The sequence below is a fragment of the Fragaria vesca genome, linkage group LG4 (genome assembly GCF_000184155.1).
Source record: "Fragaria vesca subsp. vesca linkage group LG4, FraVesHawaii_1.0, whole genome shotgun sequence".
Lineage (NCBI taxonomy): Eukaryota > Viridiplantae > Streptophyta > Magnoliopsida > Rosales > Rosaceae > Fragaria > Fragaria vesca.
Window position 1 is genome coordinate 14,512,060 of NC_020494.1, and position 25,250 is coordinate 14,537,309.

At 37.1% G+C, this 25,250-nt stretch overlaps 3 protein-coding genes across 3 annotated transcripts; 1 reads left to right on the top strand and 2 right to left on the bottom strand.

Annotated features, from left to right (window-relative positions):
* Nucleotides 1–420: 420 nt before the first annotated feature.
* On the bottom strand, nt 421–8,845 carry LOC101297926 (15-cis-phytoene desaturase, chloroplastic/chromoplastic-like). Its single transcript, XM_004296916.1, has 14 exons — nt 8,599–8,845; nt 8,376–8,508; nt 8,101–8,189; nt 7,915–7,972; nt 6,908–7,063; nt 6,285–6,433; nt 4,792–4,911; nt 3,846–4,059; nt 3,651–3,753; nt 3,113–3,160; nt 2,495–2,540; nt 1,598–1,785; nt 993–1,155; nt 421–819 (listed from the first exon to the last, which is right to left on the bottom strand). The coding sequence occupies exons 1-14, from the start codon at nt 8,776–8,778 to the stop codon at nt 760–762; spliced, it is 1,707 nt and encodes a 568-aa protein (XP_004296964.1). The 5' UTR covers nt 8,779–8,845; the 3' UTR covers nt 421–759.
* A 3,543-nt stretch (nt 8,846–12,388) lies between these two features.
* Nucleotides 12,389–19,207, top strand: LOC101300240 (coatomer subunit beta-1-like). Its single transcript, XM_004296924.1, has 5 exons — nt 12,389–12,412; nt 13,610–15,669; nt 16,086–16,595; nt 17,729–17,814; nt 18,558–19,207. The coding sequence occupies exons 2-5, from the start codon at nt 13,624–13,626 to the stop codon at nt 18,760–18,762; spliced, it is 2,847 nt and encodes a 948-aa protein (XP_004296972.1). The 5' UTR covers nt 12,389–12,412; nt 13,610–13,623; the 3' UTR covers nt 18,763–19,207.
* A 163-nt stretch (nt 19,208–19,370) lies between these two features.
* On the bottom strand, nt 19,371–21,564 carry LOC101311187 (cytochrome b-c1 complex subunit 6-like). Its single transcript, XM_004298188.1, has 4 exons — nt 21,527–21,564; nt 19,686–19,770; nt 19,477–19,566; nt 19,371–19,403 (listed from the first exon to the last, which is right to left on the bottom strand). Exons 1-4 carry the CDS (start codon nt 21,562–21,564, stop codon nt 19,371–19,373), a joined length of 246 nt encoding a protein of 81 aa, XP_004298236.1.
* Between the last annotated feature and the right edge of the window lie 3,686 nt (nt 21,565–25,250).

Sequence of the window (25,250 nt, forward strand, 5' to 3'; positions counted from 1 at the left end):
GAGAGAGAGAGAGAAACCAGATGGATCAGGAAGAGAGAGAAGAAGAAAGAGATAAAAACTGTGTGGATTTAATTAAACATAGGGTAATAACGTCTTTTTCTCAAGAATCATTAGAATGGGCACAAAGATAAGACTTTAATTGGAATGGGCTTTAGTTTTCAAATATTTGGGCATTAGGACATTTTCCCTTTATTATAATGGTGCTGCTAGATGTACCCAGCAAACTTTATACACCCAGCAAAATCATCCAATTTCTATCCACACCCAGCAACATTCTAATAATACCCTTAAGTTCATAAACCCAACTAAGCCCTCGACCAGAAATACACGATTACCACTGCTGCCGATATGGTTGGGTTCCAAACTCGATTTTGGCACAGAGTGGCTGTTGTGGTGGTTGCAAAGACGAAAGCCAGAATTAACTCTTATAAAGGAAGAGTTCCGAATTTAAACTTCTCCTCATTGTTGATTAATTGAAGATCGACACAGACCCGACTTCATGGCCGGATTTGTATGTAGATACATGTTATATACATGTACACAAAAGGATCATATTGCATACAATAATTCACACCAATGTTAATACAGCACTACCAACTACCAAGAGTGCTGGACAACTCGTCTTTGCATACATTTTCTCGAGGGGATGATGGGTGGCTAATTGTTGGAAAACCCAATCATTTACAACCAACCACTAACCCAATCTTTCAGTAACTGCCCACAATGGAGCAAAGTTGCCTCTAATTATAGTTTTATGTGTCATCGAGCAGCTGCCTCAGCCAACCTTTTCTGGCCACGAGCAACGAGCAATTCGTAGTCCTGCATATTTTAAAACATGTAGAAGCTCAATGGTGGTGTATTTCAACAAGAAATGCAATGGTCAGTGTTGCATGTCTAAGACTAGCAATGCTAATCTTGTGAAGTAAGACTGAAACGGAAATAGATCACAGAGTTATCATGCTATATAAATTAAGAATCCTCTTGGAAATTACCTGTACAATTGCCTGTGCACAAAGTTTCCCTGATAGAACAGCACCTTCCATAGAAGCTAAATATTTTTGTTTTGTATAGTCTCCAGTTAAATAGAAACCCTCCAATGGAGATCTTTGCAATGGACGGCAAGGTTCACAATCTGGTATAGTTTTGTACACAGACCTGAGACACAAATCATTGATAAAGCAGTTATTATACTATCATGCATAAGAAAGACAACCACAGGCATATTGAACCAGCAGTCTGATGGTTGTTCCCTCCCAAAACCGGGGCATACTTTCTGATTCTTTTATTGTTTCTTTTTTTTTTTTTTTTTTTTTTTTTTTTTTTTTTTAGTTTCAAAAGTTGGACTGTTCGTAAGTTTACTCCTAAAATAGCCCCAATGACACCAAATCAGTTTTCTGGCTATCGGAAGGTCTAGCTAGCCATGTACATGTTTGATCAATCTAAGACATGGCAATTAGACAGTATGTTGATACTTTGGGCCAAAAAAAAAAAGGAAGAAAAGAAAAGGACGAACAGTTTGTTGATATTTTACACAGGTTCATCCAAGACAAAGAACCCCAACCCCTAAGAAGATTGAGTCCGAGCTATGAAATCAAACCTTGGTGTTTTAACAACATGGTACTTTAAGATCTTTGCTTTGCTTTGATCAGCAGCTATCTCATCGGGAAACAGCTTTGCAAGTTCTTCCATTGTGGCATCAATAATTTCTGAATCGCTGCATGAAATCCATTCTTCAGCTGGTGCAAAAACCAACTCCAGCATAGACTGGTTTGGATTGTAATACTCCTGCAATAATATTATGATGCATTATGCCTCGGCCCAAAAGTAAACAAAAATAGAAAAAATTAAATATAAAATTTCAGTGAGGGAAAGTTATTACGTGTTAGGGACTACGTTCAAATCAAGAACTAAATTGGCATGCAGGTGAGAGTGTATGACAGTATTTGTAACTTTTGATAAACCCTTGCCTTTTGCTCTCTGGTTGTTTGCATGAAGACTTAAACCTAATACTACCTCTAATCCATCCCAATGCCTCTACTTCATCCAAGGTTCATGGCAAAAAGCATACTATTTTATGAATAAATCAATTAGTCAGGCTCATGAGCTTCAATCGTAGTGTCCAACAAGACTAGAATTTCTCATTAAGTAAATGAATATCAAATGGATTCATCATCTTTCTCTTTTGATAGTGACAAATGTCATTTATTCAGATGTAGAAGTAAGAGACACTCTTATGCTTCAAAAAGGACAAAAAGTCCTATGATATTTCTCAGGGAACAATGAAGTCTTATGTAGTCAAATAGAATCAGCCAAATAAAAACCACATGTTTCTAATGATCCACAAACAATAATTCATGATACAGAAAATTACGAAAGGGTAGCATGCACGATGTACCCACTTTTCCGGATAACTTTATATAATGGCAGCCAGCCAGGAGGGGAAAATAATAAAGTCTACTGAGCTTGTTCACAACAAATAAATAACAGATATTACCTTACATGTTACTGACATATCAGCATATACACTTAGAAGAGGGCTCCTGCATTAAGAAAACCATGTGTCAGATTTAGAATCAATATTGGCAGAAGAAAAGAAAAGTATGTCAAATAAACCAGCCGAAAAAGCAAACAGAAGCATATAAATAACTCATAGACCAAATGGCATGTGTATTTTCTTGTAACCCTATAATGAAAATCTTATATTATCAGTCCAAAGGTTGTTACTAACAACATACTCCATTTTGGATTGAAGGGACATCAATACTCAAGTTTCATTTCCTGATTCTGCATTTGCTTCCCACAGGATGTGAGGCGGCCAAGTATGTTATGGCAGAAGGACCAACTTACCATCATACTCTACTTCGAATGTTTTTGCCTGGGAGGCATGTCTTAGCATCAATAGTTGGCTTTTATTTTGGTAAGGAACCTTAGCTACTACTAACACTTTCTTGTGCATATGATCCATGGTTGGATAAGAAAGTTCATACTTCAAACAAGGCTAGAGAGAAGGTTAAGATTCTACACGGTGAACCGGAACACCTAATGACATACATACTGCAAGCAAGCAAGCACAACCTAATATGCCAAAGTAAACATAAGTTATGAGACAGACCTGCTAAAAAGTAGGTGATCATACGTGTTCTTCAATTTTCTGTCAAACCTGCAATTGAAGAAAACTCATTACATTCGTTTAATATATACATCTCTAACCAATTACTGCAATCAGCTAATACATATTTTAGTTTAGAAGGAAAAAGACACACACAAGAAAACAAAAAACAACACAGAAACCAAAGAGAAACTGAGCTAAATAAGTAAATCAGCTGTAGGTTTAATTATATTAGTAACATTTTGCCACATATGTGGGTCAAGGGTTTAGGACCCTAAAAGAAAGATGCAATGGCCAATCACCATCTCTTGAAAAAAACAGAATAAAATAAACTTGTGCTATAACTAAGTTGCAATCAACCTCCTAAACTAATAAGATATTTGGTTTTCACAAATAAAATTTCTAGACCAGTAAATTTCATAGAATGTAATTCCATATATTAGAAGTTGTCAATACAGACCATCTAGTTCTAGTCAAGCAAAGATATAAGGAATCAACGTGTCAAGTGATAAAGAAAATATATGTAAGATTTGAAACTGACCATATATGTACATTGATGACTGGAACTCCTACTAGTTTGTCCAATTTCTTGAAATATGGAATCTCTTTCCAGTTTTCAGGCACTAGAAGCTTGAAGATGTCAACTGTTTGGAAGAAAATGAAATAGCCACCTTAGGGATATTGAGATATACATACACATTAACTATAATATTTTACAGGAAAGTTTGTACCACACCTGGAGCTGCACATACATAAGCATCCGCTTCAATCACACTGTTATTATTTAGGACAAAACTCTTCACAGTTCCATCATTATTTAACTCAATCTTCTGTAATCGGGAATTAAGTTGGACTTCACCACCGAGTGACTGGATATGATCAACTATTGGTGAACAGAGTCTCTCGGGAGGACTTCCATCAAGGAAAGCCATCTTGGAACCGTGTTTCTCCTTGCGTTTAGAAAAACTACTGATCAGTAAGCGATAGGTTGTGACGGAAAGCTGTCTATGAATTACTGATCATATATACCCCTCTACAGATATGGAGCTCATCACAAATAAGAACTGAAGATCTTTCACAAGGAATGCTACTCTAGATATGCTGCTTCTCAGTTCTGACTTACATCCATGTAAAACACAAGGAAACTAAAATCTACTTGGTTCTGAGATCCATTAATGATACACATGAAGCCAAACCATGATATAAAAATTTGTTCCATCTGTTTTCTTTTTACTTTCTTTTTATTTCTTACTAGCCTCTTGGCGTGCTTGCCAATTTGCTTTCATACTTTTACAAATTTACGCATTAGAAAAAAAGAAAAATTATAAATTTATTTTGTTAATTAATTTTTGTAAATAATATTGCAATATCCTCGTATCTCTATTCCCATCTCCACCTTTTTTCNCTTCCATAGGAAAAGGAGCCCAAGTCAAACCAAAACTGCCAAATGCAGTTGGTAAAAGATAAATTTATTTGTTTTTTTATATATTTCAATTTATGAATTTTCTATTTTACCCATACTTTCTTAAATTCTAAAATTTGTACTTTTAATCAATCAAGGGCATTATAGGTATTTCAAAAATTTAACCATTCCAAAACTCCTTCTGGCTTAATTAATATAGATAGATAAATAGAAGAAAAGAAGATTTTAAGAATAATCAAGGTGAAAGCATTCAACATACCTGAAGAAATCGATTCAAAGCAATCAATATACATTGCATGGAGAGCTCGTCAGGATTAATAAAGTTAAGGGCCTTTGACATGGCAATAAACACCTCAGTAGTTACTCGATCAGGTATCCCCTGAGAGATAGAAGATATCACTGGTTATTGTCTGAGACAAGTAAAAATACATCAACAGTTGTATTAGTTATTCCTAAATATAAGGATGTCCAGAGCCATTTCTAAATTCTTGTCCAAACTATCTCTTCTATTCATATACACTTGGCATCATTGGAACTGTTCATTTTCTAATAGCCCTTCACAGATCATCTCTACAAAAATTCAATTAAATAGAAGATCATTTGGTCATCCAATAGTATCAACCACATGGTCCAGTTCTCATTAAAGTAAACATTTCCACAAGGAAATTTCCATTCATCTCATGTAGTTGGTTTACAATCTCCAACTAATCTTTCTGGGAAATTATTTTTCATGCTTATCCCTTCTTTCTCTTCAAGGAGAAAAACTGCACAATTATCATAGAGTTCCAAGATCTCTAGAAGTTTGCCGCAGCTCCTACTTCTCTCTAAAATCCATAACTTCGCAGGGCCGCACCACTACAACACAAGTGGTGTGGGATCTTGGGTATTATGGTTGGACAGGTATAAATGGATCTCAAGACTACAAAGAAGCAAGGGTCAAGGAGCTTAGGGATATAGTTGGTCTCTTATCATCATTATGGGCTTCCATCTCTACTGAACCCAGCAACTACACCCTGTCTGCTATTATTCAAGACTGGATTGTTAACTAGTTTTCTGGCATTGTGCCTCCCAGGGTAGTCATGTTTTACTGATGCTGTATAAGTTGCATTTAAAGCTGCAATGTGAATCAGATAAAAAGCCTAGATGCCTATGCAAATCAGGGTCATGTAGGTTTTAGTACATGTCATACTACCTAATCCACATAACCTGGTTATTCTTCTATTTGTTCCTGTGCATGACATGATAACTAGTGCGAGATGAGCTAATAATCGAAAAGGGAGTGTTTTTCATAGTATCATTATCTAAAAAATCATTATTATTGACATCCTACATGAATAAATGAGAAGAAACTGAAACTTTATCACAGTACAACAGAGACTCCTCAATCTAGCCTAAACACTAATACTGAAAATGAAGGAAACTTCAAGATTACAACATTAATCAAGTCATTCATACTGCCATATGATTGATTCTGAACTTTCAAATAGGTACTTGATCTAAGTCAATCAGCATTGAGATTAACCCACCTTGGCCCAGTTCCAATTTTATGAATTTGAATCACCAAGAAGCAGGTTTGGGTCTAGGATCAACCATCTCATATTACATTTATAATTTTTCAAATCCTTACAAGATGTGCTCATGCACACAAGACACCCGAGTATGAGTCACTCAGCAAAACATAGGCAAAAAACAAGACCCCATATATATTAAAGAACCTTTTCATTAAAACCAAAACGCATGATACAAAAGTACCTGTTTTCTCATCCACTCCTTTACAGTCAAGCCGTCCTGAGCTTCAACATAAGCTTGTCCACCAAGAATTGCAGGCACAAGTCCGATAGCAAACTTCACTTTTTCTGGCCATGTCAGCATCTCATTGTTCTTTAATATGGCCCATATTCCTGCCAGCAAAAATCACTACAAGCTCAGGAAAATCAAAGAAACAAAGCTTCTTTGACAGGAACACATTTGCGTAGGATGCCAATCTAATTGGTTGCATGACTGGTTTATCAATCAGCCAGCAAAACTTTGTATCTTTACTTTAGCGTGTGGGATGGCCTTTTAAGACTTAGGATATAAGGTTAACTCTCACATTTTTGTGAGCCAAACCCTTGGTGATCTATAGGATTAGGATGCCACAGAATGGTATCACATCTAAGTAGCAAGCTATACATATGTATTGGACATATTATGTGTGTGTGTGTCAAATAATTGGTAAACATGGTATTGCAGTACTTTAAATTAATAAAGAATTATTTTATTATGTTTTCATAAAACAAGCAGCCACTTTCATCAATTCTTTCTGTTGCTATGAGCCAAATGAATTGCAGTGCTACAGAATCAATATAATTTCATTCTTCAAGATGATATCTCACCATTTAAGGGTGCTGGCAGAACTTCAGGGAAATCAAACCGGCTGAACTCTCCTGGCTTGTTTGGCATTGCAAATATCATAGAGTGTTCCTTCCACTGCAAGCGATCATCGATTCCTAGCTCCCCAAACAAGTTCTGAATATTTGGATAAGCCCCAACTAACCAACACAACCAAAAAGGAATTGCTTCAAGGAATGAATTTTAAAGAAATTCTTAAAAGGAAATTTAAGGGAACCAGTTTCATCACGCAAGACGAAGATAATGCAGATTCACAGATAGGTGACGTAGAAAGCCAAAATGGTTATATAATGAAAGAAGTCTAGAAGAAATAAATCAAGAGCATACAGGAGACTACGAAAAAACAAAACACAGCAATGTTAATGGAATAATTGACCAGATATGAAATCGGATCCCTAGGCAATGGATTTTATAGTAGGTGATAACTAAAAGGATTGAGCATGCATTAGATGCTGAACTGTGTAATCATCAAGAGTTCAACAGAACTTTCAAATAGCATCATTTTATAAGTAATCCTTATCAACCGTTTTCAAAATACAGAAACATTTTGATTGGATCTAAGTTTTGTACATGTCCACCTAACAGTAGTTACCACTATTCCTTTTTAGCTATGTCGCTTATAAGCTAAGAACTTATATTTTCAAATAGTAAAATTCGTGTAAGCAAATACTTCAGTAGAGACTCTATTTCAAGTACTTCTTCACAAATTTTTATCCTTGCTACCATATAATCCTGGCAGTCTAAGTTCCTCGACCTTCAATAGTTCTATGAGAGCTTCTCTTCTATAGATTTTACATAGAATATTGGACTCGACAGAATTAGCAAAAGATTAGAAGGAGATTAATTCAGGCAACACACTCATAGAATCTCCTTCCCAGATTGATTAAAGAATCTCCCAATCTAGCCAGCCAAATGTTAGCATAAATAGTATGATGACCAGTTGATATAGCCATAATAAATAAACTTTTTTTTTACAAGGAACTCAACTTACAAAATATATGTAGGCCTGTTTCATACCAGTCTCCATCTTTATCTTTCCATGCTGCAATCTTTAGAAAATGACGAGATGTCAATCCAACATTATGTTTCAAGAACTAATTTCTCTAAAGTACTAACGTTTTCAAACAAAGAGCAATCTTGTGTCAAATTCATACAAAGTTAAGAGTTAAAGAATAACCTTTCCACCTAAAACATCTCTTGCTTCGAGTAAGATAGGTTTATGACCTGCATCTGCCAAATACTTTGCAGTTGACAAACCAGCCAAACCTACAAAACACGTTCCAAATTTGCCCTATTAATCATATGAGAACCCACATAGTACAGAGAAAATAGTACAATTAACTATAATTCTGGTTCATTATCACACAACCATACATTAGGTGCTTCCAACCAAACAAGAAATGAACCAAATTCAAAGATTTTGTTTCTAAAGTTTTATGACAAGATGATCACCTGCACCAGCAATGGCAACCTTGAGGGGTTTAGCTGGGCGAGGAGAGGATCTAAAGGAGGAAGATAAGAGCGCAGCTTCCAAAAAATTCACAGTATTGTCAAGCTCGGGTCTCGGATAATCCACACAAACCACCTACACCCATCACAAAACAAACCACATGAATTCCCATTTCTAACAAATTTATCAACTACAAACACACAACACAGTTGAAGAAACCAAAACCTTTAAAGGCTGAACACCCTTCCTCAGCCTAGTACTAGCATGTGAGGACACAAACCCCAAGTTCCGGCCAACAATCTCACTGCCGTGAAAGGAAAGCGCAGGGCTATGTGGGTGGTGGGTGTTGATGACTTTGGCTTGGTGGGTCAAGTTGGTGGCAGAGACAGAAGCCCCGAGCGACATTTTTTACCAGTGGGAGAGTTTGAGGTGTCTCCTATAGAAATGGGGGGAGATAGTGGTTGTGGTGCAGAACACATGAGCTGCTTCTCTTGTTCTGTTTTCGTGGGGGAGTTGCAACTTTTTGTCGTTTTGTCCGACGCCAAAATTGGCATTTAGAGTTGATGGCTTTCGTCAGAATTGGGAATATTCTGTTTTTACTTACGTCTTATTACCATGGCTGGCAAGAGTAAATTTTTTTTTTTTTTGGAGGTAAATACTTCATTGGCATTTAAGTCATACGACCAACTATTGCTAGGTCACACAAATGTAAACTCCATTACAAGCTATCATAGTGAACTCTTTATTTTCCTAAAACTAAGACTGAAAAGGAAAACCACAAAAGTCATCTAAAAAGGGAAACAATTACAACTAGAGAGCAATGAACCTACACAAACAAAATCAAAGCCCTAAACATCAACATAAGGCCTAGAGACCCAACGGTGTACTTGTCTGTTGATGAGTAGGGAGACCTCCCATTAAGTTGAGTAAGGATCTTTGTTCCATCCTCGGACCAACTACTCCTACCTCCGAAGAGGCATCTTGCTCCACCGTGCCTAAACCAAAGGCCATGAACTCACCACTCTCCAATTTTGCCAGCCCATGTTGTTCTAGCTCACAAAACCAAGCCCTCTCCCTTAGCTTAAGGCTAGGTCTAAACCCAAAGGCCCAAACCCGAACCCAAACAGCCATAAACCTATTTCGTCCATCCATTTTCGGCAACCTTAACTGAGCACCCAAGGCCTGCCGTCGACAAGCCTGGGGGTAACCATCCTTCCAAACATAGAAACGAACAACTCAGTCCAAGGCCATTGCGCACCATCACAGTCATCACCATCCTCCGGCAGGGCCAACGCTAGAAAATCCACCACCCTCTATTCTTGCTTGTCGTCGGAGCCTGAAAATCCACCACCCTCTATTCAACTACGCCAGCGCCCTTGCACAGTCCTTGTCAATGTCGAGAGCAATCCTCCACAACCGAAAGCTCATAACCTAGAAAACATAGCATGATCGGCTGCCGAATCAAACAAGACAAACTCCGACCATTCACAAACGACACACAGCTGTGTCGTCCTAAGACCACGAGTGGCGTCCTCAAGAGAGCGCCTGCTTGTTGAAACCTTAGATTTTAGACTTTTATTCTGCTCCGAGAGAATCAGAGTCATTTTTTAGGCAAAGTATGAGACTACTTAGAATAAGTGGTGGTTTTGGCAAGAGTAAAACTTGGCAGACTGGTTATGGTAACAAATCAATTTAAAAGTATCAAACATCATGAGCCTTCTAATTATGTTCTTGTGCAATAGATTATAATGATATTCATACTTAACAATTCCAAAAAAAAAAAAAAAGAGAACTCGGAAGAAGTACTTTTGTTAGGAGAAGACCTTGCGATTCAACAATTCTCTGTTGCTAAAAGACGACGATAATTGTAGGAAGAAGAAGTGTTTTAGTAAAAGTTATATACTGATACAATAGCGGGAAAGATGAGCCCAAAAGAATTTCGTGAGCAGGAGAATCTAAAATTTATTAGAAGGATAATTTATGTAATTTTGACTTTGACAGTGGGAAATGGAAATAAAATACCACCCATTTCAAGGTAATTGAAATCAGGTTTTATGAGGGAGTCAATTTTCAGTCAGATTACTTTTTTTATTTCATTTCCGGTGTTTATTTACAACCAATCAGCCCCTTAGAATGGAAAACCAAATCAATTCCTTTTCCATACCACGATTTCCTGCCTACCAAACAGGGCCTTAAAAATTTTGTGATTTTCTCCTCTATATTAGAGAATTAATACAAGATTTGTTGGATATGCACTTATTGTTATTAGTTAAATATGGTTATTTGCCAGTATTAAGTTCCTACATGAGTTTGTGGGGTTTGTTAGGCTGTGTGTCCGTGTGTGCACTCAGAGTGCCTTGTCTGCTCTAGGTAGTCGACGAGTTCCTCACTTTGTCAAATGATTGTTGCCGCCTAGTGACATGGTGAAACTTAGTGTTGTCTGATCTTTCTCTAGTGACAACATAATGGGAACTGAGAAAACAATATTCTTGGCTTCGCATTAATCGAGTTATCGTTCTGATATGTCACCGTTATATCAAAACAAATAAAGTAGCTATTATAACACATTTACTAGTTAGCCCACTGAAACACCTAATGCATGTGGGTCCCACTAGGCGTACCAAAAGATGTTTGCTCAAAAATCGTCTTGGCCGAAAAGAGAGGCTGAGGGTCTTGAGATCAATCGTCTTTCTTGGTTGTGTGTGGGCGTGCCAACTCGCGGCCTATTGGCCAAGCGAGGTTTTTGATTAAATTTATTGTGCTTGATCTGACTTCTTCCAAGTGATTGTAGGCCTAGGAAGGAACCGTCTCGGCCTTTAGGTTCATTTTCACCGGTAATGGCTCTATTTTTTTGTTTTCTAATAAAGATTTGTGAGAAGTAAAGTGCGAAAAGTAAAATAACAAGAATCTAAAGGCAAAAATTTGAATTGCATGAAACGTAAATTGCATGAAGTAATTGTGAAAAATTAAAGTGCATGAATTTAAAGACGCGAGAAATTGCATGAAAGTAAAGTGCGGAATGTAAAGAAAGCGATAAAGTGCAGAATGTAAAGAAATCGATAAAGTGCAGAAGGTAAAGAAAGCGATCAGAAGAAGAAGAAACTAGGCTAGAACATGAATGAAAAGATTGGTATTGTAGAGAATTTGTAGAGAATTTGAAGTGTTTGAGATTGTATTGAAGTGTTGTTGTGTTGGTCGGGGACCCTTTTACAATGAGGTTGAGGGTCGAATATATATTACAATAAGGTTGAGGGTCGAATAGATACAATTACAAACATATAATTAAAGAAAGAGAATACAATTAAATATTTGAATTTCGGTCTTAATGACCAGAATAAAGATTACGCTCCATATTGCTCATTCCTTAATCGCACCATATTTACTTTCTTCTTGAGGCACCGTTAGAATCGATTTGCTCTTGATTGCTTCCAATCAGCCATAATGTTAATTTATTGCCATATATTACCGTTGTTTTAATATTTAGTATGTATTAGTGTTAATACCAAATAATGAATCTCGGCAAATCTCAATAATGATGATGATAATTATACGAAATAATTGCGATAATTATCATTAAATATTGTAATCTTCCTCGCAACCAACGGATTCGGCCTATTTGGCCGACGTGTTAAAAATAGGTACAAACAGTTAGTGCATTGTTGGGGTACATATTTATTGTAGAGAATCTTAGCATTATTTCTGATTTTTGTAATCACAGGTTTAGGCTAAACCCTAACTATCCATCCATTCCTCATTCTGTTACCCACATATATATTTCTCCACGTGCACATGTGCTTTGTCATTTGAAAACAAGAGTGAAGAGACCAACCGAGACTAACAAAAAAAAAAAGGAGACTAACAAAGGATCCGGATGCGGGTACAGATCGGAACCGAGCCCAGATCCGAACCCGATAGCTACTGGTGGCCGCGCTTGCGCTCCCCGGTTTCTCTTAATTTATAAGTTACAGATTGCAACTAATATTTGTAGGAAGCTTAATGAAATCTTTTGGATCTGATTTCTGTCATACCTCCCCATAAGGTTAGTCTCTCTCTTTCTCTCTCTCTCTCTCTCTCTGCTAATTCCTCCAGATCTTAGAAGCTTCCTTTTGTTTAAAGCTTGTGCTTCATCTTCTCTATGCTTTTGGTTTCAATTCCGTACTCAGATGCTGAAACTTGTGCTTTGGTTAGTTCTCACTGATATGTGATTCGTTGCTTTGATGTTTGATCTGGTTTGATAGAATTTCAAATTCGCTTTGTTGATCCGTGTGGTTATGGAAAATGAATCCGATGCTTGAATGTCAAGGTAGAAACAGATCGGTGATGTGCATTGCATAATTAGTTGTAGAGAACTTCGTTTTGGAGTTGAATTTCATCTGATTTGTGTGAATGAGAGTAAATTTCGTGATGATTTGTGTGTTTTGATTTAGAATTGTAAGCTAGGGTGGCTGTGACTCGGTAAGATTAACCTTTTAATCGCGGATGAATTGCTGCAACTAGATCCTTGTTGCGGTGTAAGCAAGCAGAGAGGTTATTGTGAGTTTGCGGTATCGTGGAATAGTAGGGAAATTATTCAACATTTAGTCAACTCTTTGTTAACTAGGGTATGAACACATGGATTTAGATGCCTACTAGATTCAAGTCAGTATTCAGTTCTGAATAAACTTTGATCTGTGTGAGTGAGGATAAACTTTGATATGCTTTGTGTATTTCATTTTAGAGTTGTAAGTAAGAATGGCCGTGACTGGTAGAGTTAACCTTTTTATTGCCCATGAATGGCAGATCCTGGTGTAAAAGCACCGAGGTTATTGACTTACTGTGAGTTGGCGGTATTGTGGGATAGTAGAAAGATCATTCAACATTTAATCAACTTTGTTGACTATAATATTGACTGTAATATGAACCCATGGAATTTGATGCATGTTACCTTTGTGCAAGTATGAACTCCCTCTCACATAGGGAGTGGACATTGTCCCGAAGAGTTCTTATCCAAAATGCTGTTTGATAAACTTTGTTGTTTGCTTAAGTTCTCTGTTAAAGTTTTCAATTCAGTTCATGAACCACATATTTATCGCAATAGAACTTAAATGTGGAAATCTTATCTGTGATTATGTTGCATACTGCATCTTCTGTTATCCTGTCATAACCTCAGTAACAGCTAAAATATATATATCAGATATGAAGCAGGATTATACATGTTAACATGAACCTATTTTCTTTTTTTCCTTTTCTTTTTCAGAAAGCAATTGAGAAATGGAGAATTCTTGTAGTCTGCTAGTTCATTTTGATAAAGGAACACCCGCGATTGCAAATGAGATCAGAGAAGCTCTTGAAGGCAATGATGTAGAGGCAAAGATAGATGCAATGAAGAAGGCAATCTCACTTTTGTTGAATGGAGAAACGTTGCCTCAGCTTTTTATCACCATTGTTAGATATGTTTTGCCTTCTGAGGATCACACTGTCCAGAAACTGCTTCTGTTATATTTGGAGATAATTGAGAAAACTGATGCAAAGGGCAGAGTCTTACCTGAAATGATTTTGATTTGCCAAAATCTGAGGAACAACCTACAGCACCCCAATGAGTATATCCGTGGTGTAACTTTGAGGTTTCTTTGCCGGTTGAATGAGGCCGAGATAATTGAGCCGTTAATCCCTTCTGTATTGCAAAATTTGGAGCACAGGCATCCTTATATTAGGAGAAATGCCATATTAGCTATGATGTCCATATACAAGCTGCCACAGGGTGAGCAAATTTTGGTTGATGCGCCTGAAATGATCGAGAAACTTCTTTCGACGGAGCAGGATCCATCTGCTAAGCGGAACGCGTTTCTCATGCTCTTCACTTGTGCCCAGGAGCGTGCAGTTAATTATCTTTTGACCAATGTTGATAAGGTCTCTGAATGGGGTGAATTGCTGCAGATGATTGTGTTAGACCTGATACGGAAAGTGTGCCGGACAAACCGTGGAGAGAAGGGGAGGTACATTAAGATCATTATATCATTACTGAATGTGCCGTCAACTGCAGTTGTTTATGAATGTGCTGGGACACTTGTTTCCTTGTCATATGCCCCTACTGCTATTAGAGCTGCTGCCAACACCTACTGTCAGCTTCTTCTTTCTCAGAGTGACAACAATGTGAAGCTTATTGTCCTTGATCGGCTGAATGAGCTAAAGTCTTCTCATAGAGAAGTTATGGCTGATATGTTCATGGACATTCTTAGGGCACTTTCTAGTCCAAATCTTGACGTCCGTAGGAAGACTCTAGACATTGTTCTTGAGCTGGTTACTAACCGGAACATAAATGAGGTTGTTCTTACTTTGAAAAAGGAAGTTGTGAAGACTCAAAATGGAGAGCTAGAGAAGAATGGTGAATACAGGCAGATGCTTATTCAGGCCATTCATTCTTGTGCAGTAAAGTTCCCAGAAGTTGCGAGCACAGTGGTGCATTTGTTGATGGATTTCTTGGGAGACAGCAATGTTGCTTCAGCCACTGATGTGATTGTGTTTGTTCGGGAGATAATCGAAACCAATCCTAAACTTAGGGTGTCTATAATAACAAGACTATTGGACACATTTTACCAAATCCGAGCATCACGTGTTTGTGCTTGTGCTCTTTGGATTGTTGGAGAATACTGCCTATCACTTTCTGAAGTTGAAAGTGGACTCGCAACAATTAAACAGTGTCTTGGAGAATTGCCTTTTTACTCACGCTCAGAAGAAGATGAAGGTAATGATTCTTCAAAGAAGGTTCAGCAAGTGAACTCCATGACTGTGTCTTCTAAAAGACCAGCTATTCTTTCTGATGGGACTTATGCTACACAGAGTGCAGCATCTGAAACTGCTTTCTCCCCACCTACCTTTGTCCAAGGATCCTTAGCATCTGGGAACTTGAGATCCCTGCTTCTCACTGGTGACTTTTTTCTTGGGGCAGTTGTTGCTTGCACTCTGACCAAGCTTGTTCTGAGATTGGAAGAGGTCCAGCCATCTAAGGTGGAAGTGCATAAGGCATCTACACAAACACTGTTGATTTTTGTCTCTATGTTGCAATTAGGCCAATCTCCAGTCCTTCCACATCCAATTGACAACGATTCATATGATAGGATTGTCCTCTGCATACGATTACTATGCAATACTAGTGATGAGATAAGGAATATATGGCTGCAATCTTGCCGTCAAAGTTTTGTTAGTATGCTTACAGAACAACAACTAAGGGAAACAGAGGAAATTAGAGCAAGGGCTCAGATTTCTCATGCACAGCCGGATGACCTTATTGACTTCTACCATTTAAAGAGCAGGAAGGTATGACTTCTGTACTCCTTCAACCAAAGTACTGTTATCATTGATCAATTTCTATGCTGAGAAATCTGTACTGGCTACATTTCGCGGTTGATTGTCTTTTTGTTCACTACTTATCTAAAATACAGATTAAAATGTATTATATGAGCTTGCTCTTTCCTTATTCTTTTTCTGCTGGGCTGAAATTATTGATTATTCTCATATTTTCTACATAGATACCATCATGTATATGGAATTCGGTGGGATTTTATAGATTCTTTTTCATGGACCAGAATTGTGACATAGTTTTGAACAACTTTGTCTTATGAATATTTATGTTTGCAATAGCTAAATGTGATTATCCTTTTTCCATATTATGGTATTACATGTATGACTGATAAGTTATTTAAGTTAATTTTCTCTTTATATCCAAATTGAAGGGTATGAGCCAACTGGAACTCGAAGATGAGGTTCAAGATGATTTAAAACGTGCTACAGGAGAGTTCATTAAGGAAGGGGATGCTGCAAACAAGCTCAACCGAATTCTCCAGCTCACTGGATTTAGTGACCCAGTGTATGCCGAAGCATATGTAACTGTTCATCATTATGATATTGTCCTTGATGTCACCGTAATCAATCGAACCAAGGAGACCTTACAAAATTTGTGCTTGGAGTTGGCAACTATGGGTGATCTTAAACTTGTTGAGCGGCCACAGAATTATACTCTGGCTCCTGAATCTAGTAAAAAAATAAAAGCCAGTATCAAGGTGTCCTCAACAGAGACGGGAGTCATATTTGGAAACATTGTTTATGAGACCTCAAATGTGCATGAGCGAACTGTTATTGTCCTCAATGATATTCATATTGACATTATGGATTACATTTCTCCTGCTGTTTGTAGTGATGGAGCTTTCAGAACCATGTGGGCTGAATTTGAGTGGGAGAACAAGGTATGTAGCACTCCTTTCTAGCCTGTTTCTGCACCAAGTAATAAAATGAATCTCATGATTATCTTCCTACTACTAGTTTTCGGACTTTACTGGCGGTACTGTTACTGTTTTATTAAGTTCTCAGTTATATTCATTTTTTGGTTTGGTAACTTTCTCTTGCCATCATTGCATTTCCTCTTATAAAAAATAATATATTTGTGGTAATTTGGTTATTTATTTAACACCCCCATATATTTCGTCAAAGTTTACTGATTTGATTACTATAGAATCATGGTAAAAATAATATATTTAATGTTTTCGTTGTATTATCAGTGGTACCATTGGGTCCTTTATTAGTTAGTAGTGAAACCGACTTTACGAAAGATATCCTCTAGGATAAATTTAGGTACTTAGTACAATTCTAGATGATCTTAGTACAAATCTAGATGATCTTATCAGTTTGGGTTTTTTTTGGGTGGTCAATTGTCTAGAGGCTATAGGTTTTACAAAACAAGTGAATTTATAACTCTTTCTTTTTTTGGTTTCCCAAAGTTGAGAAGCTTTTTGTGTGGCAGTACTATGACATTATACCAGTTTGGAAGAATTTTTCCCTCACCTATTTTGTTTTGTTCTTGTTTTTCTGAGTCTATAGTGGAATGCACTTTTGTTTGGAATATGCAAAACATAAATATCCTGCAAGTTCTGTATTAGTAGGTTTATACACAAATAGTGCAAGGCTTTTGGTTGAATGGAGTATATAGACAATTAGACATAATCATTTAACAGCGAAACCTGCCATAATGTTGTTTTTATCTAGTAAAAGCACCATGCCATTTGGTGCAATTTTCTTTCACAATATTCACTTAACACTGATACCTTTTATGTTCAATTTAGTTAATCTTGTTTGCTTTTACTATGTATTAACTGGGTGAGGTAACAAGTTTTGCTTGTTTGAACAGCCTGAATACTGACATCAAATGTGTATTTTATTTGTATTCATATACCATGTGTTTTTGACCCAGTTGTTACATTGTTGTCTTTGTGTTTTATGAGCTGCCCTTAATTTGTAATCTGGTTTAGCAACCATTTTCTTTTGCTGTATGGACATGACTGCCAATTGTGCCAAATATTGATGAGGAAGTTATCCATTTCAGGTTGCAGTCAATACTGTAATTCAAGACGAGAAGGAATTTCTTGACCATATTATGAAGTCAACTAATATGAAGTGCCTCACTGCACCGTAAGTTGTCTTGTTTTGCTGGTTATAATTACCTTACTAAATTTCACAGTTGAGTGAAAAAAATGCGGCATTGTATAAGATTTTACAATCTCAAGCCCAGTTTGGTGCCACTGCAAGCATCTATGTGAAAACCACGTAGTTTTACTCAAACTTGTGCTCATGCTAGGCATGTAACCGGATTTCGGTTACATAGAGTTATGTTCCAAGTAAGAAACGGGGCATAAACTGTTGGAATTTGTAATGGTAGAAATGCATTCAATGTCCATTGCTTTATGCTGGGGCTGATGGTGGAGTGGGGCTTATAGATGATTTTGGTCATTGTTTTGATAGAGATAATTAACAAATAATGAGGACAATTCAGTGGCTTCTGAACTGCACAATGCAAAATGTTGCAGTACTTTACATCCTTAGAGCATAGCTGATGAAATCCATGCATCGCAATTAGATAACTAAATAGGGCCAATAAGGACGAATTCAGTCTCTTCTGAACTGCATATTGCAAAAAGTTACTGTACTTTACATCCTTAGAGCATAGCTTAGAGATAAAAAGATGAATATTGAGGGCCAGTGACGATGATTCAGTCTCTTCTGAACTGCACATTGCATAAAGTTATTGTACTTTACATCCATAGAGCATAGCTGATGAACGCATTGTTTTCTTTGCATGAAAGTACATTTACTTGCGTTTTTTTTTGTTTCCATTTTTTTGGCTCTTAATCTTTTTCTTTGTGATTGAGTTCCAGATCGGCTTTGGATGGTCAGTGTGGATTCTTAGCAGCTAACTTGTATGCAAAGAGTGTGTTTGGAGAGGATGCCTTGGTGAATGTGAGCATTGAAAAGCAAGTGGATGGAAAGCTTAGTGGATACATCCGGATAAGGAGCAAGACCCAGGGAATTGCCCTCAGTTTGGGTGATAAGATCACTCTCAAGCAGAAGGGAGGCATTTAAAAAGATATATCATTGAATCATACTATACTGATACTCTTCTATCTAAATGAATCTAGAGAGGAAAGAACAGCTTATTCAGCAAGTGAACTGTTGTCTCCTCGTGACTGCAACTTTGGTTCCTTTTCGCCCTGTGGGTATGTCATAAGCTGCATTTTGCGCAGGCGGTTTAGTTCGAGCTTAAGGATATTAGTGGAAAAGATTTTATTGTTAAATATTAGGCATTCATTTACATTGATTTGCAGCAAGAGGGTTGCCAGAACCATTTATACCTTATGGTTCTATTGAGATAAGTTTTCATTGACATTCTTTCATCAAATTCAAGTGTGTAATTTTCACTTCAACGTTTGTTCTGAATGCTGTAGAAACCATTACAGTACTTTGTGATTATGAAATTCAAATTTTCAAGTGGGGGTGGGGTTTCTGGGCACCTACTATGGTTGAACCAAACTATTAAGTGTAATAACAATGCGTTTCTTTATTGATTGTAAACCAAGTCTATGCAACATACATCAGGTTAGCAGAAATAAAAATAATCATTCCGAAACATCTAGAAGTTTCAGAATCGAAAGGGAAAAATGACTTCATGTTTAGAACAAGTGATCTTTGCATCACTTCAGTTTTTCAAAGAGCTTTGGTGCAACCTGCATTGCAAAACGGTAGTTTTAGCTGAAGTGAAACTTAAACGATTCAGTGTAAGCTCCAAGGAGTACTTACACATTTGTCCACACAAGACCAGTGATCAAAATATTGTCCTGTACAATGCATGTGCCCGCTTGCATCGCCTTGGATCCTCTGAAGACATGCCTGTAATCATCCATAATGATGTCAATGTACATTGAGTGGTTCATCTTCTAAGTCAATAGTTTATTTTTCACAAGGTCGGCAATATTAAATTCAAATTTACAAAAAATGCTAAAATATACCTGGTACTGGAGAAATGGTTTTACACATTTTGGCTTGCAAAACTCTTCAAGGTACTTCTTCTGATCAACATGTTCCTTATCCGCCCTTATGTTTTAAGAAAAATAATGAGTGGAATATATAAGAGAAATCACATCTCTCTCTCTCTCTAACAAAATATATATTTTCGTACACACAAGCCAATTTAGGCAACTACGTTAGCAATAAAATAAAAACATGAAACTTACATTATCAGACAACCAAAAGAAAAGTAGAGAAGTCGCAAATTCAGCACCAATGAGCCTCCAAACCACCTGATTCTTTGAATCACAAGAAGAAACTTTTCTAGATATCCTCAATTGGGAAGGAAAAGAAATGGGCAATGTGATGTACATCACTTCGAGAACATAGATACACATTTAAACCAGTGTAGAAAATACCAAATACATATGGACAACAGTGAAAAACACTACCAATGATCACTATAGTCAGACGTGTTTGATGAACGAATCAACTCAATCAAGCATTTGTTGTACATTATTCATTTGAAAATGCATAGAAGACCAATGAAATCTAAAACTAAAAGCCATAAGTTTCAACATCTTAATAGAAACCTATGAGGCCATCTTCTTCAACCCAGTTTAAAAAACCAATAAATCAGACCCAATTCCTCTTTAAAATGACAGATCGATGAACATATCAAAAGCTTGAACATGTCGAATACACAAAAGTAAATAAATCGTAGATTTTCATTAACAAATTTGGACAGTAAAACAATTAAATTATAAACATTAACATCATGAACCACATAAATAGTATTACTATAATCGACATAGCACAAGAGAAAGGAATCTGACCTTAACCAAGACAAAAATTGTAGAACAGCTTCTCTGAAAGCGTTGCTTTTCCAATTCTCCCTTTATAAAACACTTTTTCCTTTTTCTTTTCCTTTTTATTTATATTTATAAAATGCATTTTTTCTTCCCTTTTCGCATAACGAACTAATTGGTGAACATAATATTCACGTATAAAAACAATTTACAATTACGATAGTTTTGAAACTAAAGGTGTCCAAGTCAAAACATGTGCTCGGTATTTGCTTGATGAATAACATGTACAACCTTAAAATCAGCATGTACACTTGAGCTAAAGAAATAGAATTAATATCTTGAACCAACCCATAGTTAGCAACACTATGAGTTTCCTAAATAACAAGAATTGTAAACATCAACAGTTGTTTTTACCGAAATTAATTAATTTTTTTCTCGAATATCAACTTGATTCTCTAATCTCATGCTCTATTTTGAGAGAATCTCCACAAAATTCTTTATCTTTAGAAAAATTTAATTTGTAATTAAAACAATAGAAAAAGACGAACAAATATTTGATAAGGGAAAGAAAGAAAAAAGAAAAGGAAGTAGAAAGGAAAGAGGGTTCTACCGACCCTAAAGCCTCTACCGACTCTAAACATTTACCTAATCCTACTTTAATTCAAATTTCAAACCCCAATTCCTTATCTTTTGGTGTTTTGGGGATTCCTGTCCGTTATGCAGAAAAAGACTGAGAGAGAGAGAGAGAAGGGAGAGAGCGAGAGACACAGAGAAAGGAGAAAGACGAGAGACCCAAATTACCCAATTCCATTTCCGGTAAGGTGTCCCGTTTCTCGGATCGATAATCGTCTCTCGTCGCTCAGTTTTGTGTAAGAACTGGCTCTCTCTCGCTCTATCTTTGCTTCAATTTTAGCATGAAATTCTCTCTCTCTTCTTACTTTTGGCTTGATTCTCAATTGGGTTGCCTTGGATTAATCGATTATGTTGCCTTGTTGGCTCTGCTTGAATGTATATGAATCTGAGCATCAGATTACATTCGGTGCTCCCTCTTGTACTGGGGTTGAAGCACCATTTTTGAAGATTGGTGCTCCCTCTTATCTAGGGGTTGAAGTACTAGTATTCAAGATTGGTGTTCCCTCTTATCTAGAGCGAGAGACACAGAGAAAGAGAAGGGAGAGAGAAGAGAGACCCAAATCACCCAATTCCATTTCTGGTAAAGTGTCCCGTTTCTCGGATAGGCAATTCGATCGTCTCTCTTTGCTCAGTCTTGTGTAAGAATTGGCTCTCTCGCTCTTTTCTTTCTTTTGGCTTGATTCTCTAATTGGGTTGCCTTGGATTAATCGATTCTGTTGCCTTGAAGCCTTGAAACGAGAGAAAGCTTGTTGCCTTGCTTGTTTGCCTTTGTGATTCTGTTGCCTCGGATTAATATATGTTGCCTTGGATATTGATTGATTCTGTTGCCATGATTAATGTTCATGATTGTTGCCTTGAAAAGAGAGAGCTTGCTGCCTCAGTTGTTTCATTTATCTCACATAATTGGGTTACCATTTGATAGGGATTAACATGATTCTGTTGCCACAGAGAGAGAGAGAGAATATTGTTGCCTTGGATTAGTATGTTTCCTTGTCCCAAGAATTAGATTGTTGCCATTTATTTCTTTTTCTGCAAACCGTGGTGGCCTTGATGCCCCTATTTCCGGATATGCTGTCTAGTCCCAAGAATTGAACTGTTGCCATTCTGCAAGTTTGAAGCTTCATTTGGTATTATACCATTCAGGAATTTACGATTTGTTGCCTTTGCTTGAATGTATATGAATTTGAGCATGAGATTACATTCGGTGCTCCCTCTTGTACTGGGGTTGAAGTACCATTTTTGAAGATTGGTGCTCCCTCTTTTTTAGGGGTTGAAGTACCCAGTTTTGAAGATTGGTGTTCCCTCTTTACTTATTCTTTTGTTGCTGTCTGCTACAACGTACATGTCCTCCTTGTGAATGTGCCTCAGCTAGACATCACCGAAGGCCTTCATTATGGAGATACACTTGTCAAAAGGGTTCCCTTTCAGATGATGAAAGACCAAATAATACCCCAAGATGGAATAGTGAAAGATTATCTTTTAACTTTGGATTTGTTATCTTATTTCAGCAGACGACCTGGAAAATATTTGGGGTTACCCAATGTGGGGAAAATTCAGAAAAGCAAGCACTGTCTTTGTAAGAAAGGGTGACTAATACGATTCAGGGATGGAAGAATGTGCACCTAACTCCTGCTGGTAGGGAGATCCTTATTAAGCCGGTAATTACAGCATATCCTTATGGCAGTCTTTATGATTCACTGGCTCAGTTGGGATAACATGGGGTTACCTAATGATTAGGGGGGTCATTGGAATTCAGAACTTTGAAAGATTAATTTCACATTCTCATTCAAACAACACTGCTTGGTGTTTGTTATTCGGTTATTCACTAAATTAAAAGCAATGTAATGTATGGCAATAGTACTCTCGATGATGATGTAGTTCAGAATAATGGGGGTTTAGCTTTCATGGTTGTGCATCACCTACAGAACTTTGGTCCCAACTGGACCGATGATGTTCAATCCACAGAGTTTTGGAAATTTGAGAGGGATTGCAAGTGCATCAAAAGTTCAAAACTAGGAGTGCAAGTGAGTTGGGGTATATACTCTATCACAAGAATCAGATTGGATGGATTATATGCAGCTTGTGGATTTCTGCTTTGGTAATGCCCACCTGGTATTCGAAGAATGCTCTAAGGTATGTGTGTATGGTATTTGCTTCGAAAAAAGAAGATTAGATATTTTTATTATGCTTTGGTGAAAATATACTAATTAGTTGGAACTTGAAAGGTAGCAAATAATTGAAAGAATGATGAAGTAGTATATTTCAACTAATTAGTATATAACTGAAAGAATGATGAAGTTGCCTGGTGGTGGTGCCTGGGGTTAATGGTGTGTGTTTAGTCTTTTTAATAATTTTCGTTTTCCCAATAACATGTGAAATGACTACAATTAATGAAGAAATAGAGTGGCAAATGCTGTGCCTGATTGACTGCCCAGCTTCCAGCTGTTGGTGGTCTTTTGTGGTCAGCTATGATATTGCCTTACTCATCTGAGTTCACACTTTAGAAGTCAGTCAAGTGACAAAAGGAAATGTTGTTTACTCTTTCGCTTGAAAATTGTGATGCCTTTTCTTCTCTAGTGTTGGCGTTGTAGCCTTGATGCCTGTTTTTCCGGATATATTGCCTTGTTCCAAAAATTAGACTGTTGCCATTTATTTCTTGTTCCGCAAACCAGTTAGACTATGGTGGCGCCTTGATGCCCCTATGTCCGGATATGTTGCCTTGTCCCAAAAATTAGACTGTTGACATTTATTTCTTGTTCCGCAAACCAGTGAGACCATGGTGGCCTTGATGCTCCTATGTCCAGATATGTTGCCTTGTCCCAAATAAAAACTGTTGCCATTCTGCCAGTTTGAAGCTTCATTTGGTATTAAACCATTCAAGAATTTGCGATTTGTTGTCTTTGCTTGAATCTATATAAATCTGAGCATGAATTTACAATCAAAATTATGGTGCTCCCTCTTTCTTGGGGTTGAAGTACCAGTGATTGGTGCTCCCTCTTTTCTAGGGGTTGAAGTACCAGTTTTGAAGATTGGTGTTCACTCTGTACTTATTCTTTTGTTGTTGTCTGCTACAACGTACATCTCTCTCCTTGTGAATGTGCCTCAGCTGGACATCACTGAAGGCGTTCATAATGGAGATACAATTGTCAAAAGTGTTCCCTTTCAGATGTTGAAAAACCATATAAAACCCCAAGATGGAACAATGAAAGACCATCTTTTCACTTTGGATTTGTTATCTGTTTTCAGCTCTACTCTATTTTCCCCTTTCAAACGACCATGGAAAATATTTGAGGTACCTACAATATGGGGAATATAAAAAAATTTAGCACTGGCCTTTGTTAAAGAAAGGGTGACTAATATGATTCAGGGAATGAAAGAATGTGCACCTAAATCCTGCTGGTATGGAGATCAATATTAAGTCGGTAATTACAGCCATTCCTGTATATCCAATGGCAGTTTTTAAATCTACTAACGGGGTGTGTAATGAGCTTGAGTCAGAAATCTCTAAGGTTTGGTGGGGTGATTTAAACAAAGGTAGCACGATTCATTGGCTCCTGTTGGAATAAGATGGTGTTACCTAAAAATAAAGAAGTTTGAATGACTACAATTCGGCTCTTCTTGCCAGATTGAGTTGGAGAATCATGAATTACCCTTCAGCTCTTTAATTTTCTAATTCAGCTTCTTGAGCTTGGAGTAGTATTCTTGAGGGAAGATCTGCTTTCGTTAGACATTCTTTTTGGCAATTGCTGAATGGTGAATCAATTGAAGTTTTGAATGATAGTTGGGTGGCTGATATTCCCTCTGGTTAGCTTCAAATCTCTCGTTCTATGAGAGTTTGTTAACTTACTGACTGGCTGTCATCTTGCTGGGATTTAACTAAAATTCAAGATTATATATCTGATGTGGTGATGCTTGCTGTTAACTCTATTCCAAGTAATGAATTCTCCAATCTTTCCTTTATGTGTGGTGCACCTGGAGACATTTGAGCATATGATTGTGTCCATGATGCACGCCACTTGTTTGATGAAATGTCCACAAAGATTGTATTTCAAAAATGTCATGCTGAATTGATATGTTAGAAAGGAGGACTTAAGTAATTCTGTTGGTATATTCATGGAGATGACT

Coding starts and splice junctions, on each gene's coding strand:
- LOC101297926 (XM_004296916.1), bottom strand. CDS start 8,778: ATGTCGCTCGGGGCTTCTGTCTCTGCCACCAACTTGACCCACCAAGCC. Junction 4,060..4,791: donor CTTTGAATCGATTTCTTCAG/GTATGTTGAATG, acceptor TCTAAACGCAAG/GAGAAACACGGTTCCAAGAT. Junction 1,786..2,494: donor ATATGTCAGTAACATGTAAG/GTAATATCTGTT, acceptor ATATTATTGCAG/GAGTATTACAATCCAAACCA.
- LOC101300240 (XM_004296924.1), top strand. CDS start 13,624: ATGGAGAATTCTTGTAGTCTGCTAGTTCATTTTGATAAAGGAACACCC. Junction 15,670..16,085: donor ACCATTTAAAGAGCAGGAAG/GTATGACTTCTG, acceptor TCCAAATTGAAG/GGTATGAGCCAACTGGAACT. Junction 16,596..17,728: donor AATTTGAGTGGGAGAACAAG/GTATGTAGCACT, acceptor TATCCATTTCAG/GTTGCAGTCAATACTGTAAT.
- LOC101311187 (XM_004298188.1), bottom strand. CDS start 21,564: ATGGTGCTTCAACCCCAGTACAAGAGGGAGCACCGAAT. Junction 19,567..19,685: donor AACCATTTCTCCAGTACCAG/GTATATTTTAGC, acceptor GGATGATTACAG/GCATGTCTTCAGAGGATCCA. Junction 19,404..19,476: donor GGTCTTGTGTGGACAAATGT/GTAAGTACTCCT, acceptor TTTGCAATGCAG/GTTGCACCAAAGCTCTTTGA.